The sequence below is a fragment of the Dipodomys spectabilis genome, unplaced genomic scaffold (assembly GCF_019054845.1).
Source record: "Dipodomys spectabilis isolate Male_0828 unplaced genomic scaffold, ASM1905484v1 ptg000001l, whole genome shotgun sequence".
NCBI lineage: Eukaryota > Metazoa > Chordata > Mammalia > Rodentia > Heteromyidae > Dipodomys > Dipodomys spectabilis.
Window position 1 is genome coordinate 17500884 of NW_024870678.1, and position 16113 is coordinate 17516996.

The following is a 16113-nucleotide window of genomic DNA, read 5'->3' on the forward strand; positions in this document are numbered from 1 at the left end:
GCTTTGCATCCCTGAAATGAATCCTGTTTGATCATGGTATATGATTTTTTTTGATGAGTTGTTGAAGTCAATTGGGCAAAATTTTGTTGAGAAGTTTTGCATCTATGTCCATCAAAGAAATGGGTCTATAGTTCTCTTTCTTTGGTTTGTCCCTGTCTGGTTTGGGGATGAAGGTTATGATGGCTTCATAGAAAGAGTTTGGTAGTGAACTTTCACTTTAGATTTCACTGAAGAATTGGAGGAGTATTGGTATGAGTTTTGCTTTGAAGACATTGTAGAATTCACCTGTGAACCCATCTGGTCCTGGGATTTTCTTGGATGGGAGCGCTGTTATTGCTATTTTGGGTTTGATATGGGTCTGTTGACTTGTTTTAACTCATCTTGGTTTAGTTTGGGCATATCAATATTTATAGAAAGTTTTCCATTTCTTCCAGATTCTCAAATTTGTTAGCATAAAGGTTTGAGAAGTATTCCCAATCTTGATTGTTTCTATGGGAATGTTTCCATTCTCATCTCTGATTTTGTTTATTTGAGTGTTTCTCTTCTTTTTCTGGTAAGATTAGCTAAGGGTCTATCAATTTTGTTAATTTTTTTTAAGAACCAACTTTTTGTTTTGTTGATTCTTTCTGTGATTTTTGGACTCTAATCCATTTAATTCTGATTTAATTTTTTATTTATTTCCATCTACTGGATTGGTGTTTGGCTTGTTGCTCTTTTTCAAGGAGCTTCAGGTGCATCATTAAATTGTTAATGTAGACACTCATAGCTATAAATTTTCCTCTGAATACTGCCTTTGCTGTGTCCCAGAGGAGCTGGTTATTTGTACATTCATTTTTGTTAAATAACCTGGACATTTAAATTTCCTTTCCAATCTCTTCCATGCTGTACTGGTGGTTCAACAGTGTATTGTTCCCTGTCCATGTGTTATAGGATTTTCTTTTGTGGATTTTGGTGTGAAATTCTAATTTTATTCCCTTGTGATCTAAGAGAATGCAGGGCATATTTTCAATGTTTCTGAATTTGGACACATTTGCTTTGTGATCTAAAATGTGGTCTATTTTGGAGAATATTCCATGTGCTGCTGAAAAGAATGTGTATTCTGTTCCTGCTAGGTGAAATATTCTGTAGATGTCTGTTAAGTCTAGTTGGTCTATGCAGTTGTTTAGATCCAAGGTTTCTCTGTAATTTTTTGCCAGGTTGATCTATCCAGCAGGGAGAGTGGTGTTTTAAATTCCCCATCAATTAATGTCTTTGGATCTATGTGTGATTTTAGGGAAAATACTGTTTCTTGGATAAATTTAGGTGCTCTGATATTTGGTGAATACATGTTTAGGATTGTTATATCCTCCTGTAGGAGAAATCCCTTTATTAGTATGTAATGTCCTACTTTATCTCTTCTTGCTAATTTTAATTAGAAGTCTATTTTATCTGAGAGTAGAATTGCAACTCCTGACTGTTTATGGGGGCCATTTGCTTGGTAGATTTTGTTCTAGCCATTCACTTTCTGACTATGTTTGTTTTTGTAGGCAAGGTGTGTCTCTGGAAGGCAGCAGATAGAAAGATCTTGTTTTTTGATCTAGCTAGACAATCTATGTTGCTTAATTGGAGAGTTAAGTCCATTAATATTGAGAGTTAGTATTGAGAGGTGTTTGTTACTTCCTGACATGTTATCTACCTTCTTGGGAGCTGTGCCTACTGGGTTCTTACTATGATTATCTGATTCTCTGTTTTGGGGATGTTTGTTAGCCTTTATCGTGCTCATGTTGGTCTTAAATAAGAGCATGATAGGATCCTTAGAGAGATCTTTTCAGTGGCAGGGTACAAAACGGATCAAGACAGTGCCTAGGCCTAGAGAGCGAGGGATGGGAAGAGGGGGGGGGGGCGGGAGAGAGAAACATGGAAAGGGAAGATTATTTGGGTGTTCTGAAAAGAAGTCACTTCTTAGTGAACTGATTTGGAAGTCACCTTCAGGAGACAGAATGAGGCTTCCTGACCACTCCCACTGATTCTACAGCTATACTGGGGAGATGTATAACATGATGGGTTGTCAGAAGTCACAGGTTCTAAATAGAATAAGAAGGATTGCTTTCTTAAAATGGTGATGTTTGGAAATGAATCACAGGACTCATGAAGTGATGATAGAAAAGGCCTGTAAATGTGTGTGTGTCTAAAAAGAAAAGGAAAGCGGATGACATAGGATTCAGAAACCATGTAGGAGGTGCTGAAGATTTTTATTTAAAGAAGAGAAAAGAAACACAACAGATTTGGGTCTTTGTAATAATTTATATTATAGACCAAAATATGTTATTTTGTAAGTTACATTTATTCTATAATTTGTATTACAAACAGGATAGAGGCTGAATAATTAATACTTTGCTTTTGCTCGTACTTTATTCTTCATATAAAACCCAGCTAAATTTAGTTAATCTTGATTCTATTCAGATAAAAATGTCAGTCACAGTTGTATGGATAATGATGACTCACTTTTATGTCATTAACACTACAGGCCCTCAAACTGAATTGAACAACTACAAGTCAATAATCTATAAAGGTTCATCAGCTATTTGTAGTTCATTTGCACTCTCAATGTCTGCATAATCCAAACAAGTGACCCATATTGCATATGGCAGTAAATATTACATTGATGCTTCTGAGTGGGAATAGATAGGTATAGCCTAATAGATTTAGTATATAATGAAAATGAATTGCAATCTATAATACAACATGCTGAAAATTCAATAATAACTAGGGTATTGCCTGACTCTTCAAATTGGTTATTAACAACTAATTGGGGACCTTCTCTGACCAATATTCTTTATTGATTTTTAAAAGTAAACAGCCAAATGATGATAAAATTTCATAAAACAATTATTCGCTGACCAAAAGTAGAATAATTAAACTGATTAAAGGTTAATTTGGAGTATATGATCAATAAGTATAGGGGAAACAATACAACAGAAAGAAAGATGCTAGATGTAAATTTTTATTAATCCCTTTAATTTTATGGGTAGAATACTCTGTAATTCAAAATATGGAGTCATGACTAGATAAGTTATTTATTTTATTAATAATAGAAGTTTATAAGCCTTGTAGAAGACTATATTCTGACTCTGTATTGACAAAAAGTTATTTGACCTTTTTAAAGAATTGTGTTCAATTCACTAAATCAGCCTTAACTGTGTTCACATTGAGAATTTCTTCTCATTGCACTTTTTTTGTTGACATTAGGGCTGTAACTCACACTTTTTTCGTTCTTTCTTTCTTCCTTTCTTTTCTTTTCTTTTTTTTTGGTCAGTTGTGGGGCCTGAAATCTGGGCCTGGGCTCTATCCCTCAGCTCTTCAGCTCAAGGCTAGCACTCTACCACTTGAGCCATGGTGCCACTTCTGGATTTTTCTGCTTTTGTGGTGTTGAGGAATTGAACCCAGGATCTCATGTATGCAAGGCAAGCACTCTACCATTGAGCCACCCTTCCAGCCCCTGAACTCACACTTTCTTATCTGTGAAATTGAATTTACTCAAATTTACACAAAGTAATTTTGACATAATAAATATGGAGAACATAAAACAGCTTCTCCATGTTAATTCTGCATGTTTAATCTTTTCATCAATGTATTTTTTTTGCTCTTGCTTTATTCTTTATTCCTATGTGGAACAGGGATCAAATGTAAGTCTGTATTTTCTGAATATAGATCATGTACTAAAGTATTGTTTGCATGCTACCTTCCTTATCAGTTTCTGCACATAATTATTTAGACCCAGAAAAAAGACAGGTCTGATCATCTCAAATTAGATCCTACAGGCTCACATGACCAAAGAAATCTTTGAAGGGCAGGATTAGTCTGTGGTAAGTAGCAGACAAAAATCACAACGAAGGAGGAGGCTACAATGCTTGATAAGAAATATATTCATTATCTTGCCCATGTAATTGTAACCCCTCTGTACAGTATTTTCACAATAAAAAAATAATAAAAGATCACAGACCAAAATGACAATACCCGGAAAAATTATGAAGTATTGACAAACATCCGGAAGTGTCTTTTGATTAAGTGGCTTATTTCAAAAGGATTTAAATGGTGTCTGGGCATCTAAAATCCCACAGAAAGATTACAAGCAGATTTTATTGTATGAAAACAGAATGTTCAACCTATCTTTTCCATTTTACCACCCGTTTTTCTACTGCTTAAATTCTATTGGGTAGAAGTGGAAAATTGACTAACACACATTGTTAGCAATGACAAATAGGAAGTGGCTTGTTTTGCCACTACTAGATTATGCATAGAATATACATAGATTGTGCATTTAATATACTTGTATCAATATCTATGTGCATGTCTGTGTCATTGGAATAATTGTGGACTCAACTACTCCAATGAGCTTTCATCTTGCTATATTCTTCTTTCTGGTATTTTCCCCTACCTTTTCTTCTTCTCTTTTCTTCTAAATAAGCTTCTGTTTCTTTAAGAATTAGTTTAAGATTACTTCCCACAGCAAGTCTCTTAATAATTCTAAAATCTTTTACTATCTGACACAATGTAAGCTCAAAACATACTTGATCCTAGAATAATTGCTTAATTAAAGGCAAAATGTTGAAGAATGACAGAAGAGAAAGATATATAGACATTGCTTATTTAGTCATATATCACTTACTAATCTGGAGAATAAATGTCTAAGAGAGAAATAATGCCTTGGAGACTATAATAACATTAACATTTATAATCTGATCAACTTCACAAAACTGTTAGAAAAGTTTCTAATAAGCCTCACACAAATAAGAGGAAGATATACTAAAAGAGATAACCTCACTTTGATATGGTTCTTTACCTTTTATGAAACACTGCACATTTTCTAATTAAAAAAAAAAGTTTTAGGGATGGCTATCATTTCTCTGGCCAATGATGAGATAAGCTAAACTCAGGTTATGTTGATAACATGGATATATATACCATATATATATATATATATATATATATATATATATATATATATATATACCATTATGGTCAGGGCTGGACAGCAGAATACAGGCAGTAGAAAAAAATGAAATGAAATAATGGCTGCAATTAAATATAAAGTAAGTAACTTCTGAGCAGTGTGAAAACTCAAGTAACTTTTGGAAAAAAGTCTTAAGACAGGAAGGCTAACGTTGGTTGTGATGATTATGGGTTATTGGAGGAGCAGAATTAAAGATATTTCAAATCTAGTGTGTTTACAAAGGGAGGAGAGAAAGGAGGTTGCTTGGGTTCGGGCATGTAGGTGACTAGTCTTATAAATTTACTTGCCTTTGAAATCTTTTCAAGTGAGATTACAATAAAGACTAGAATTACTTAAAATAAATTGTACACAGTGACTCATGCCTGTAATTGGGAGGTGGAGATTGGGAGGGTTGTAATTTAAGGCCAGCCCATAGAATAAGTTTGAGACCAAATCTCAACTAAATGGTATGGTGCATGCCTCTCATCTTATAACCAAGAACAGCAAACAGAAGTATTGTGAGCATACATGTGAGACCAAATAATAATGATTTAATATTGTTTAGGGACTCCTCTTTGGGCCCTTCTCCAAATGTTACTTTATGTCATAGCTTTCATTTTTAAATAATGTTATTCAGATTACCTTAAAATTATTTAAAAATTTTAAAGTGTCCCTACTATTGCTTAAGTTTAATTATCAGGTACTTATGGTTCTGAGCAAATATTTCACTTTGCTGACTTACTCCGGTTTGTTCCTTCTTTCAGTCCAGTTCTAGTCAGTGAGGGCCACAAGTGAGCATTGGTGTAATATAGGCTTCATGTAACATTGGAGATAGCATCAGTGCAGTAGTGAAGAGGACAGATTGCAGTAAAGATTGTTTGAACTCAAACCAGAGCTCTGTCCCTTACTAGCTATAATCCAGAAAAAGTTACCTCTCCATTCTTTCTTCATGAGCTAGAGGTAAAGTAATTCATAACTCACATGGAGGCAATGGGAGCAGATTAGTCCTTGAAATAAAAAACAAAACAAAACAAAACACATTAGAACAGTGCTAGACAGAATAGTGGCTAGCACGTCGCAGACAAACATCCACACTGGGGATTAACATCATTTTATGCAGGAGAACATGTATGAGGCCAATAATTATGTCATTTATCTCTTCATTTTAAACATCTACTAAGTGCCAAATTTTAAGTCTAATGCAGAAAACATTTATGAACTAGAAATTCTAAGGGTCTCGAGGCAATACTAAAATATAAGATACAATCAGGTAGGACTTCCTGTTAGAAGTTGAAATTGAAATGGTAGAGAACTACTGGATACAGATCTAGATTTGGGATCCAGTTGCATAAATGGAGTCAAGCTGCCTGTAAATTTTACATATAATTTGCTCTAGAAGAACATTTTATGAACAGAATGGCTTTGATGAATGACTTCACTGGAATGTCACTGAAAAGAGATCTACACAAAGCAAACACTGGAGATACACAAAATAACATTGACATTGGTTTCAGGCATTGAAGAACTTCCACTGGGTTCTCAGGTGGAACGAAAGACCTTCTTTGCCCTGCATGGATACGAGTCTCGCTGTTCTACTTAAAAGCTATGATTACTGACTATTATGATGACATATTAAGGTTTTGCTGTAAAATAAGGTTGGGACGTATAGAAAGCTTAAAAATTCCATTTCCAGAATATTTCTTCATTTTCTACTATATAGATCTAAAGGAGGTGTAACAAACAGCTTTTCTTTTCTAATTAAGTATTAAAGGTTAAACATAAACAAGACAGTCTTACACTCCATATTTAAGACACAGAAAATAAAAAAGGATAACATGTAGTCTTTAACATACTGTATTGCTTGATATTCAGTTCTTTCTTTTTAGGTTAGTGGAAGTCCCTGAAAATATAATATCTTAATTGCATTTTGAAGTAGAGCAAATTCGTAAATTTGTTTTCAGTCAATGTGCTTTCATTTAACTATCATTTTTAGGTTTATTCCCTGCTGTCCTGAATCTTGCTTCTAATGCCCTCATCACAACCAATGCAACCTGTGGAGAAAGAGGACCAGAGATGTACTGCAAGTTGGTAGAGCATGTCCCGGGGCAGCCTGTGAGGAACCCACAGTGTCGAATTTGCAATCAAAACAGCAGTAATCCAAACCGTAAGTGTTTTGTGTGCATTTGTAATGGCTTTGGATCCTTTGGATTTACTTCATGTTGTTTGCTTTAATGTTTCTTTATTGATTCATCTATATCACTGGGTTCTAGTACTTGCTTGGCTGGTGTTCTACCACTGGAGCCATGTCTCCAACCTGAATTTTTGATCATTGGTTTAGAAAAGGAATCACTTGGGCTTTTCTGCCAGGCTGACTCTGAGCCATAGTCTTCCAGACCTCAGAGTAACTAGGATTAGAAGTATAATTTTAGGTATAACTTAGGTTCATCCTAACTGCCTCCTGAGTAAATAGGATTATAGGTATAATTTGCCAGCTCATGGTTGCTCTCTCTTTCTCTCATTGCATTTCCAAATCAAGTTTTGATACTGAAAATTTAGAAGAAGAATCAAACTGAATAAGATAAAAATCTTGTCACAAATCATGTCAGTAAGTTTTGGTAAAAGTTGATACAACAGATGAAATTCCACAAATTCACTTTTGGAATCACTCTGGAAGGTGTGTTCTTAATTGTCATAGCAAAACAAATGATATTTGCACTTTCTGGCTTTAATAAATTATGTTTCCCAGTTAAGAACTACCAGTCTGAAAGATTTATCTCAATAATTCTCCAGCCAGTTTTCAGATGAAGATAGCCTTTGAGTTTGCTTGCACAGTTTATTCCTGTTGAGGATATTCTCCATTGCTATGTCCTTTTAAATAAGGAAACTCAGCCAACAATTAATCAGTATTTGCCAATTAATTATGATTCAAGTTATAAAATGAGAATTATGGTTAATTGTTGATTCAGCTCCCCATCCTTTTCATGACTAATTCTCACATTGGTTTGACCTGAGGTGGCAGATAGAATTTCCAATTAGACAGCTTCTTTCACCATTACTTGAGAGCAATGAGTTTTATTTGGAAATCTTCTTGCATGTACTTTTCTTCCATATATTAAACACACGTTTTATAAAAAGATTCAGGAAGGTGTTTTTGGAATGCACATTGTGATATTTATTTTCTTCACAAAGCAATTCCAGTAATATTTCATTTATTGTTGAATCCTAATATGCTGATTTCAGCACACACATCACCGGGGGCATTTGTTTGATATTTATTTATGTCCTGATATTTGCAATCATTAGAAAGACAACACCTTCTGTAGTTCCAACAGAATATAACTAACACTGATTATTAAATATATTCATCAATCTTGCTTTTCACTAAGGAGACAGGATGCGTCATCTCAGTGGACTGTTAATATAATTAGCCGGTGCAAAATATAGGACTATTCAGCTATTCAGTTGAATTCAAATTTGTTCAATGACAATGTAATATTAACATCCTGGCCAATACACTCATATCAACATTTATGGGATATCCACCCATAAATAACTCAATAACATGGCCTGTATTTTTTCAGGTAAAGATTATAGCAAACTGTATAAATACAGTCGCTTCCATAATGTAAATTCCCAAGTCTGAAAATGACAAATATAAATTCACTCTTCGATAAAGCATTGAAAGGTTATTTTTATTTTTGAAACTCATTTCATGGGAAATAACCCTGTGTTTGATTTAAAAAATATTGTTAAATTTAAGTTTAATTTGTCATAATTCTGGATAAATAATTCTTGCTCTTGTCAATGACTTGGAGCTAAACTGCAGGAGATGAAGATTTCTGAATTCTAAGATTAGTAAGAAGGAAGAGAGTTGAATTGTTACAGTACTGGCTGGGTAGGTTCATATTTTCCCTCTCTCTGACCCTCTATTTCTATCTTTTGCTGGTGCTTGGGTTTCAATCAGGGGCTAGTGTTTGCTAGCAAACACTCTAATGCTTTTTAGAAATCTACTACTTGCATCACTCCTCTATCCCATCATCATCATCATCATCATCATCATCATCATCATCATCATCATCATCATCATCATCATCAATGGCACTGGGGTTTGAACTCAGGGCTTTGTACTCTGGGTATGTGCTGTACCCAGGCCCCATTTCTTTCTCCTTCCTTCCTTTCTTCCTTCCTTCCCTTCCTTCCTTCCTTCCTTCCTTCCTTCCTTCCTTCCTTCCTTCCTTCCTCCCTCTCTTTTTTTCTTTCTTTCTTTCTTTCTTTCTTTCTTTCTTTCTTTCTTTCTTTCTTTCTTTCTTTCTTTCTTTCTTTCTTTCTTTCTTTCTTTCTTTCTTTCTTTCTTTCTTTCGATTCTCACAGTAAGTTCTCTTCTCATATATATGGGATAAAGTTAAAGGAAGATCTATGTTTGTCTGGTAGGCTGGAGTTTGTTGCTGGGGGCAGTATATTTGCCTGATAGAGTGCCAGTCAAAGGCTGCATGGAAGGAAGGTTCTGGAGTCTTTCATTTGATTTTTAAGTAGTGGTAGGAAAATGGAAAGTCAAAGGTTACCGTAAAAAGTCTCCTAAGACAAATATGACAGATTCTTACATTAAAGCAAGATACATATTTGATTGGCCAGGTCTTTGTGATAATGAACATGTCTAAAGAACAAATCTTCACGTAGTTTTCAAGCCCCAATTCAGGAATTTATGTTTCTGTGAACAAAGTTAATGTAAACAAGCGCTGCCTCAAAATGTAGAGTGTCTGCTTTCTCAGTGACGGACATATCAATATGTGTGGAATCTTATGGTAACTATCTTTAAAGTTGTCCTTTTTTAGTTGACTATGGTGGGGTAGAGGGGAGGTAACTAGCTTCTTCCGTGTGTTAGTTTCTTTTACTGTCTCATGCTATGAGAAACATTCCATTAATCAAATTCTGCTGAAGATTTGAATTCCTTGCTTTTTAATGTTTGGTGACCACAGTGGATTGTTTTAATTTAATTTTATTTTTCTTTAAAGAAACAGCTCTGGATTCATGATATGGTCTTTTTTCTTTCTCTTCCTTTCACATGTTGCTGCTGGATAGAGAGACACCCCATTACAAATGCTATTGATGGCAAGAACACTTGGTGGCAGAGTCCCAGTATTAAGAATGGAATCGAATACCATTATGTGACGATTACATTGGATTTACAGCAGGTATCCTCTTTGTTAACATTTTATACTTTGGAAATTGTTTCTTGTGTATACAGTTTGTTTAGTTGGTGGTTTGTTTGTTTAGTTTGTTTGTAGGTGAAGGGATTCACTTTCTTATCGCCCTCTACTATTTTGTTGCTACATAGAACAAAGGGTCTTGTCTGTTTGGTGTATATTCCTTGAAAAATATTTGGCACTTATTTCTAAAGCGTACTCTCAGGGATCCCTGTGACTGGTATAGAAATGAATTAGGAATGGGTTCTGTGAACTAGTTTTGAGTTAATGATGGAAATATGGATCAGCAAAATGTTAAATGAAAAAATATAATAGGATCATTCTTTACTTTTAAAAAGAATATAGTGCTGAGAGTGTGCTCCCTTAAAGGTTCTTGGATAATGAGGCTCTTGGGTAAATTGTCTCTCATTACTGAGAGTTCAGCAAGCTGTGACAGTTGACTCTCAAATTAAACTCGGACCACTCTAAAAGGTAGTAAGTCTTAAATGAATTTATGCTGGAACTCATTGGATTTTGTGTTGTATAGGCCTAGGTGCGATTCATTCAGAATGTTTGTATTCACAATATTTAAGTTAAGCTAAAATTATTCATCAAGAATCACCATCACAGAAATTATTTCGTTTTGTAAATAGGTTTATGATGGAACTTGAAAACGTTTCCATATTTTGTGATTGTTCCAAATACAAAGGTTACTTTAATTGGCCAAAGACTGAGGTGGGGAAGTTTGAACTTAATTAACCTCTTTAATTCAGCAGGTTTTCTCTTCCATTTTCTAGTATCAAGACAGAAAAAGTATTCATTCACTTCTCCCTGGATCTGTGTGTACACAGCCCAGCAAAGGAGTTTAGGCTGATGAAGGGGAATGATCGTGATATTAATGATAGGCAGCACACAATGCACAGAGCATGGTTGTCCTATGACCTGCTGTGTGTGGAAGCACCAGCCAGTGGGCTAGGCTGACACCAGGCACACATTCTCTTCTAGAATCCTGGATAGTTTTGGTGAGAACTGCACACATTCAAGAGCCATAAATAGCTGTTTGAATAAACTGTGAGGTCTCATAGCAAGTTCTCCTTCTTCCCTTTGGGGGTTCCTTAGTATTTGAGCAACTGAGTTGCTGTAGGGGTACAGTGCTACAGCTAGGTTGCCATCTAGCATGGATTTATTTCTCCCTATATTATTGTACAGCTGCTGATGTCAATCCTGCCTAAGTGATATTTCCCAAGAAATCTCAGACCATTGTCTGGGAATGACAGGGGCAAACAACCACATTGATTCCTCATGCTTTAGGTCAATTAATCTTGTGCATGAATTCCCTGGGGGACCCTGCCCTCAAAATGGACTTTCTCCTTCTCTGGATTAGGACAGCTTGGCCCTTTATTGATCATAGTTCTGTCCTTCCATGTGCTCATTAGAAGTCTGTCTTCCCAAATCAAGAATGAGCCTGCTGTCCATTGACTCAGACCATCTCCCAGGATAGGAAATCAATACATAGTGATGGTTTATTGCTCTGGTTTCCTATCCACTTACTCTTTTAGATTGCACATAGAGAAAGGCAGTCAATTATTAATATCATTTACACAAATCATCTAAATTACTCTTTGAGCTCTACCACAGTGTTATTTATCTGTTATCAAATATAGAAGCATTTTTTCCTTCTAACTTAGAACTGGATGGTACCATCACAAGTTTTTAATAAATCATTTCTAGACAACTCAACCGTCATTAATTTTGTGAGGGAAAGAGTTCACCGAAATGCTCATATGTTTTGAGAAAGGCAGTTGTGTTTTCCTACATTTGTTTTGCATCCTCCCTAATCAATTCCCAGACTGTATCTTAAGATCTATGTGGATTTGTTTCTCTATTTTCTTGTTCCCAGGATAGATTAATAGCTTTAAGATAAGTGACTATTCCAGGTCATCTACTATAGTTCAGTGATCAAAACAAGTGGTGAAATTCTGTACATAATCAAAGGCTGTCCAACTCCAAAGTCTGGTATTCACTAAGTAGTGTTGGTACAGAGACTATGTGTTCAAATGGTCTTACATTACAGGATGCTGTCTGCCCACATCTTTAACATTCATTTGTTCCACTTCCTGCAAGTCAACTTAACATGTATTTCCAAAATGTGGATTATAGAACATACAATATGAAAGAAAAACTAATTTCCACTTGTCTCGATTTTAATTCAGTCAATTATTTTCTTATGTAAAACATTGACCAGGTTTTATAACTAGGTGATAAAATAGAATTTCCCAGATAAGAAAATATTATGTACTTCTCATTTGAATATGAAACTGTAGGACATCTTATAGAATGTATTCAGAAATGAGGGAAAGGCATAGGAAAGCATATTTTAATGCATTGGCACCATTAAAATATTGGCATATTTTAATGCATTTTACTGGTCCAAATAGAAATATTATTCTTCTTGCACATAGCATGAAGTATTAAGAGTTTAGTAACATAATGTGAATTATTATCCATCTGGGAATCTAAGTTATTTATGGGATAATAGACAAATATCTCTAAATATATGTTTGTCATTGATTAATTAAGAAATTTGACCATTTAATAGCTCCATTTGTTCTGAAATATATGACTTTTGACAGGTACCAATGTCTTTGTTAACGTGTTCTTGACTACTCTGTGAGATGCTTTTAATAAATTACTATTTTAAATATATACAGAAATCATTTGATTGTCTTGATTAATGAAATTGCACATTATATATAGGAAACTTCTGTTCACATTTTAACATTTAAGACAAGCACTACAAAAACACAACAATTTACTTGCAAGAAAATATAGCTCCTTATTTTATAAGCAGATTGTTTTTAGAAATGTATTAAGGGATTTTTTTTATTTTTGCATTTACTCAGTGTGTATCTTGAGCCAATGATTTAATCATGCTGTGCCTCAACAGCTAGATTAGCAGAATAAATATTACAATATTGTGGCAACAAATTTAAAATTATGATAATAGAAATATAACAGTTAAACTCCATCTGGAAATTATGACTATTAGGCTAGAAGCAGCATAAACTTGAATACAAGCTTAAGTATTTTAGAGATGTGTATACATAGATTAAATATTATGGCAAATAGCACACAGCCATTTGAAATACTGTAAGAGTAACTCAAAGGTTCATAGAATATCAAAAATAGTCTGTTTCAATCTATTTCCCTCAGGATACAATGAGAATATGTATTATTTTTTATATCTGTCCATGTTTTCAGTACTGATCTTCGATATAAGGGAAAAAACATATTAAGAGATGAGAAAAAATATACCAAAGAAGTAGCTTTTTAGTATAATCTGTTAATATCTCTTGAAGTCCATTCACTTCTAGATAATCAAAAGATGTAGGAGTCATGTATACCTTCATAAATAATTGACTTAACCTCCTTTCCTATTTCTCAGATCTAAACATGCATTTATCATAAAAAAATTGTCTCAGAGCTACAGATATCATACTCTATATGTTCTTTACCTAGAATTTTTATTTATTGCCTTATAGAGAATATTTAATGAGATACATTGACAAATTTCTTTTGTTTATGTTGGTCTTAGGGCTTGAACTCAGGACCTTAGCTTTTATGCTCAAGGCTGGCACTCTACCATGTGAACCACATTCCTGCTTCTGTTTTGTTTTGTTTTGTTGGTGGTTAATTAGAGATGAGTCTCATTAATTTTTCTGCCTGAGTTGGCTTTGAATTGTGATCCTCAGATCTCAACCTACTGAGTAGCTAGGATTACAGGTGTGAGCCACTGCTGACTGATCATGTTGCCAGTTACTAGTTTTAAATAGGAGTAATGTTTAAAAGTTTAGTACTTCTATGTACATATTGCTATATATTTAGAGTCCATATGTCAGCATAAAGTACATTTTCTGATTACAATTATTAATGTAATGGTTGAATCCTCTCTAATGAAAGGACATAAAATACATCACAATGATTCATTCAAAGTGTTTTTCATTTAAATATAGATTGAGTGATTAAAATATCAATTTTGGAAAAAAGTTTGTCTTTTATATCAAGTTATTGTCACATTCTCCTTATTAATTTCTGTTAAAAGCAGCTTTGTTCAAGGAGGAATTTTGGAAAGTTTAAAGCTATATAGAGCTTAAAGAAAATATTCTTGAACAACAGTAGCCAAAAACAAAGTAACAACATAAAAATAAAATTTTGAGACAAAAAGATAACATACCAAATTATAGAAGATGCAGAAAAAGCTATTCAAAAAGGATATCAATAGCAATAGATACTTGCATCCAAAAAAAAAAGGTATGAAGTAAACAATTTAATATTCTACTTCAAGAAGAAGCCAGTCATGGGGCTTGAATTTAGGGCCTGGGTACTGTCCCTGAGCCTCATTTGCTCAAGGCTAGCACTCTACCACTGAATCACAGTGCCACTTCCAGCTTTTTCTTTTACCTGTTTATTTGGTACTGAGGAACCAAACTCAGGGCTTCATGCATGCTAGGCAAGCACTCTACCACTAATCCATATGCCCAGGAGCTATATTACAATGGAAAGACAATCAAAATCACTGCTGACCTTTCCACACAAACCCTCACTGCAAGGAGAGGAATGATATAATCTAAGCACTGATGATCAATACTGCCTACCCAAACTGATCTATCCAGGGAAACTATCATTTACATTAGACGGTAAAACCAAAACCTTCTATGACAAACACATGACAAACAAACATTAAAGGAATTCATGATCACTAAACCATCAGTTCAAAGAATTCTAAAGGGAGGAATATAATCTGAAGAAAACAATCAAAATAAAATAAAACACATCGGACAAAACTCACTAGAAGATCAATTTAGTAAACACAGGAAAAGGCAAAAAAACAAAATATAGGAAATCAAGAAAATGGCAGGAAATGACATACCTCTCTATAATAACACTAAGTATTTAATGGACTCAATTCTTCAATCAAAGGAAGAATAGCAGATTGGATCAAAAATAAGCTCCATCCATTGTTTGCATTCTGTTTTGGGTTATTTTGGAATTGGTTAAAGCTTCCACTAATTGTCGTATATGTCTTTTAATATATTACCTGTATTTCACATTTATTGAACAAATAAAAGATACTAATCTCTGATCTTAGATAAAAGAATTCAGAAATAGACATTTACTCAAAAATAACATACCTTTAGATATAAATAACAGTCAAAAAATGTCGTAAAGGCTGTCAAGCTAACATAATAGCAAATAGCCCTATTGCCAATAAAATAAAATAAAATAAAATAAAAGGAAGAAGCAGCACAGTCCCAAGCATAGGGCCTTTCTTTTCTCCACCCCCCCCCACACCAAACATAAACAAACACAAAACAAAGAATAAACCAAACAAACCATTGAAGCCTTCAGTGAGAAGTGAGGAAACATTAAAGACCAAAACATAGCAATGAATTTTAAAAAGGAGATCCTTTAGCTGGAGAAACAGAAATATAGAAGACTTGAATAAAGACAAAAAGAAGAGTCATCTGATACCACAGATATATAAAGATCAGAGATGATTATGAACAAAATGTGGCACTAGAAGAAATGGATACATTTTTAGATACATATACTACCAAGACTAAGTCCTGAAGAAATAGAAAACCTGAGTAAGTCATTAAAATAAACATGGAGATTGAATCACAATCTAATGTTTCATATTAAAAGAGTCTAGAACGTGATAGCTTCACTGATGAATGTACCAAACATTTAGAGAATAATTAATAATTGTCCCATTTAAACAACTTCCAAAAAAATCAAACAAGCAGGAATACTTCTAAATACTTTTTATGAGGTAAGCATCAATCTGATAACAAAGCCAAAGAAAAGAAAATTACAAGACAATAATTTTGAGTAATCTCAAAAACTGTACTGGCAAGTCTAATTCAACAACATATTAAAAGAATCATTTATCATTGC

At 34.1% G+C, this 16113-nt stretch overlaps 1 protein-coding gene across 1 annotated transcript in view; it reads left to right on the forward strand.

The window, feature by feature from the left end:
* Positions 1–16113, forward strand: part of Lama2 (laminin subunit alpha 2) — a 556565-nt gene that overhangs the window by 129690 nt on the left and 410762 nt on the right. The window contains exons 3-4 of the mRNA XM_042696100.1: positions 6966–7136; positions 10052–10164. Of these exons, the coding sequence (XP_042552034.1) occupies positions 6966–7136; positions 10052–10164 (284 nt within the window). The remainder of the gene's footprint in view (positions 1–6965; positions 7137–10051; positions 10165–16113) is intronic.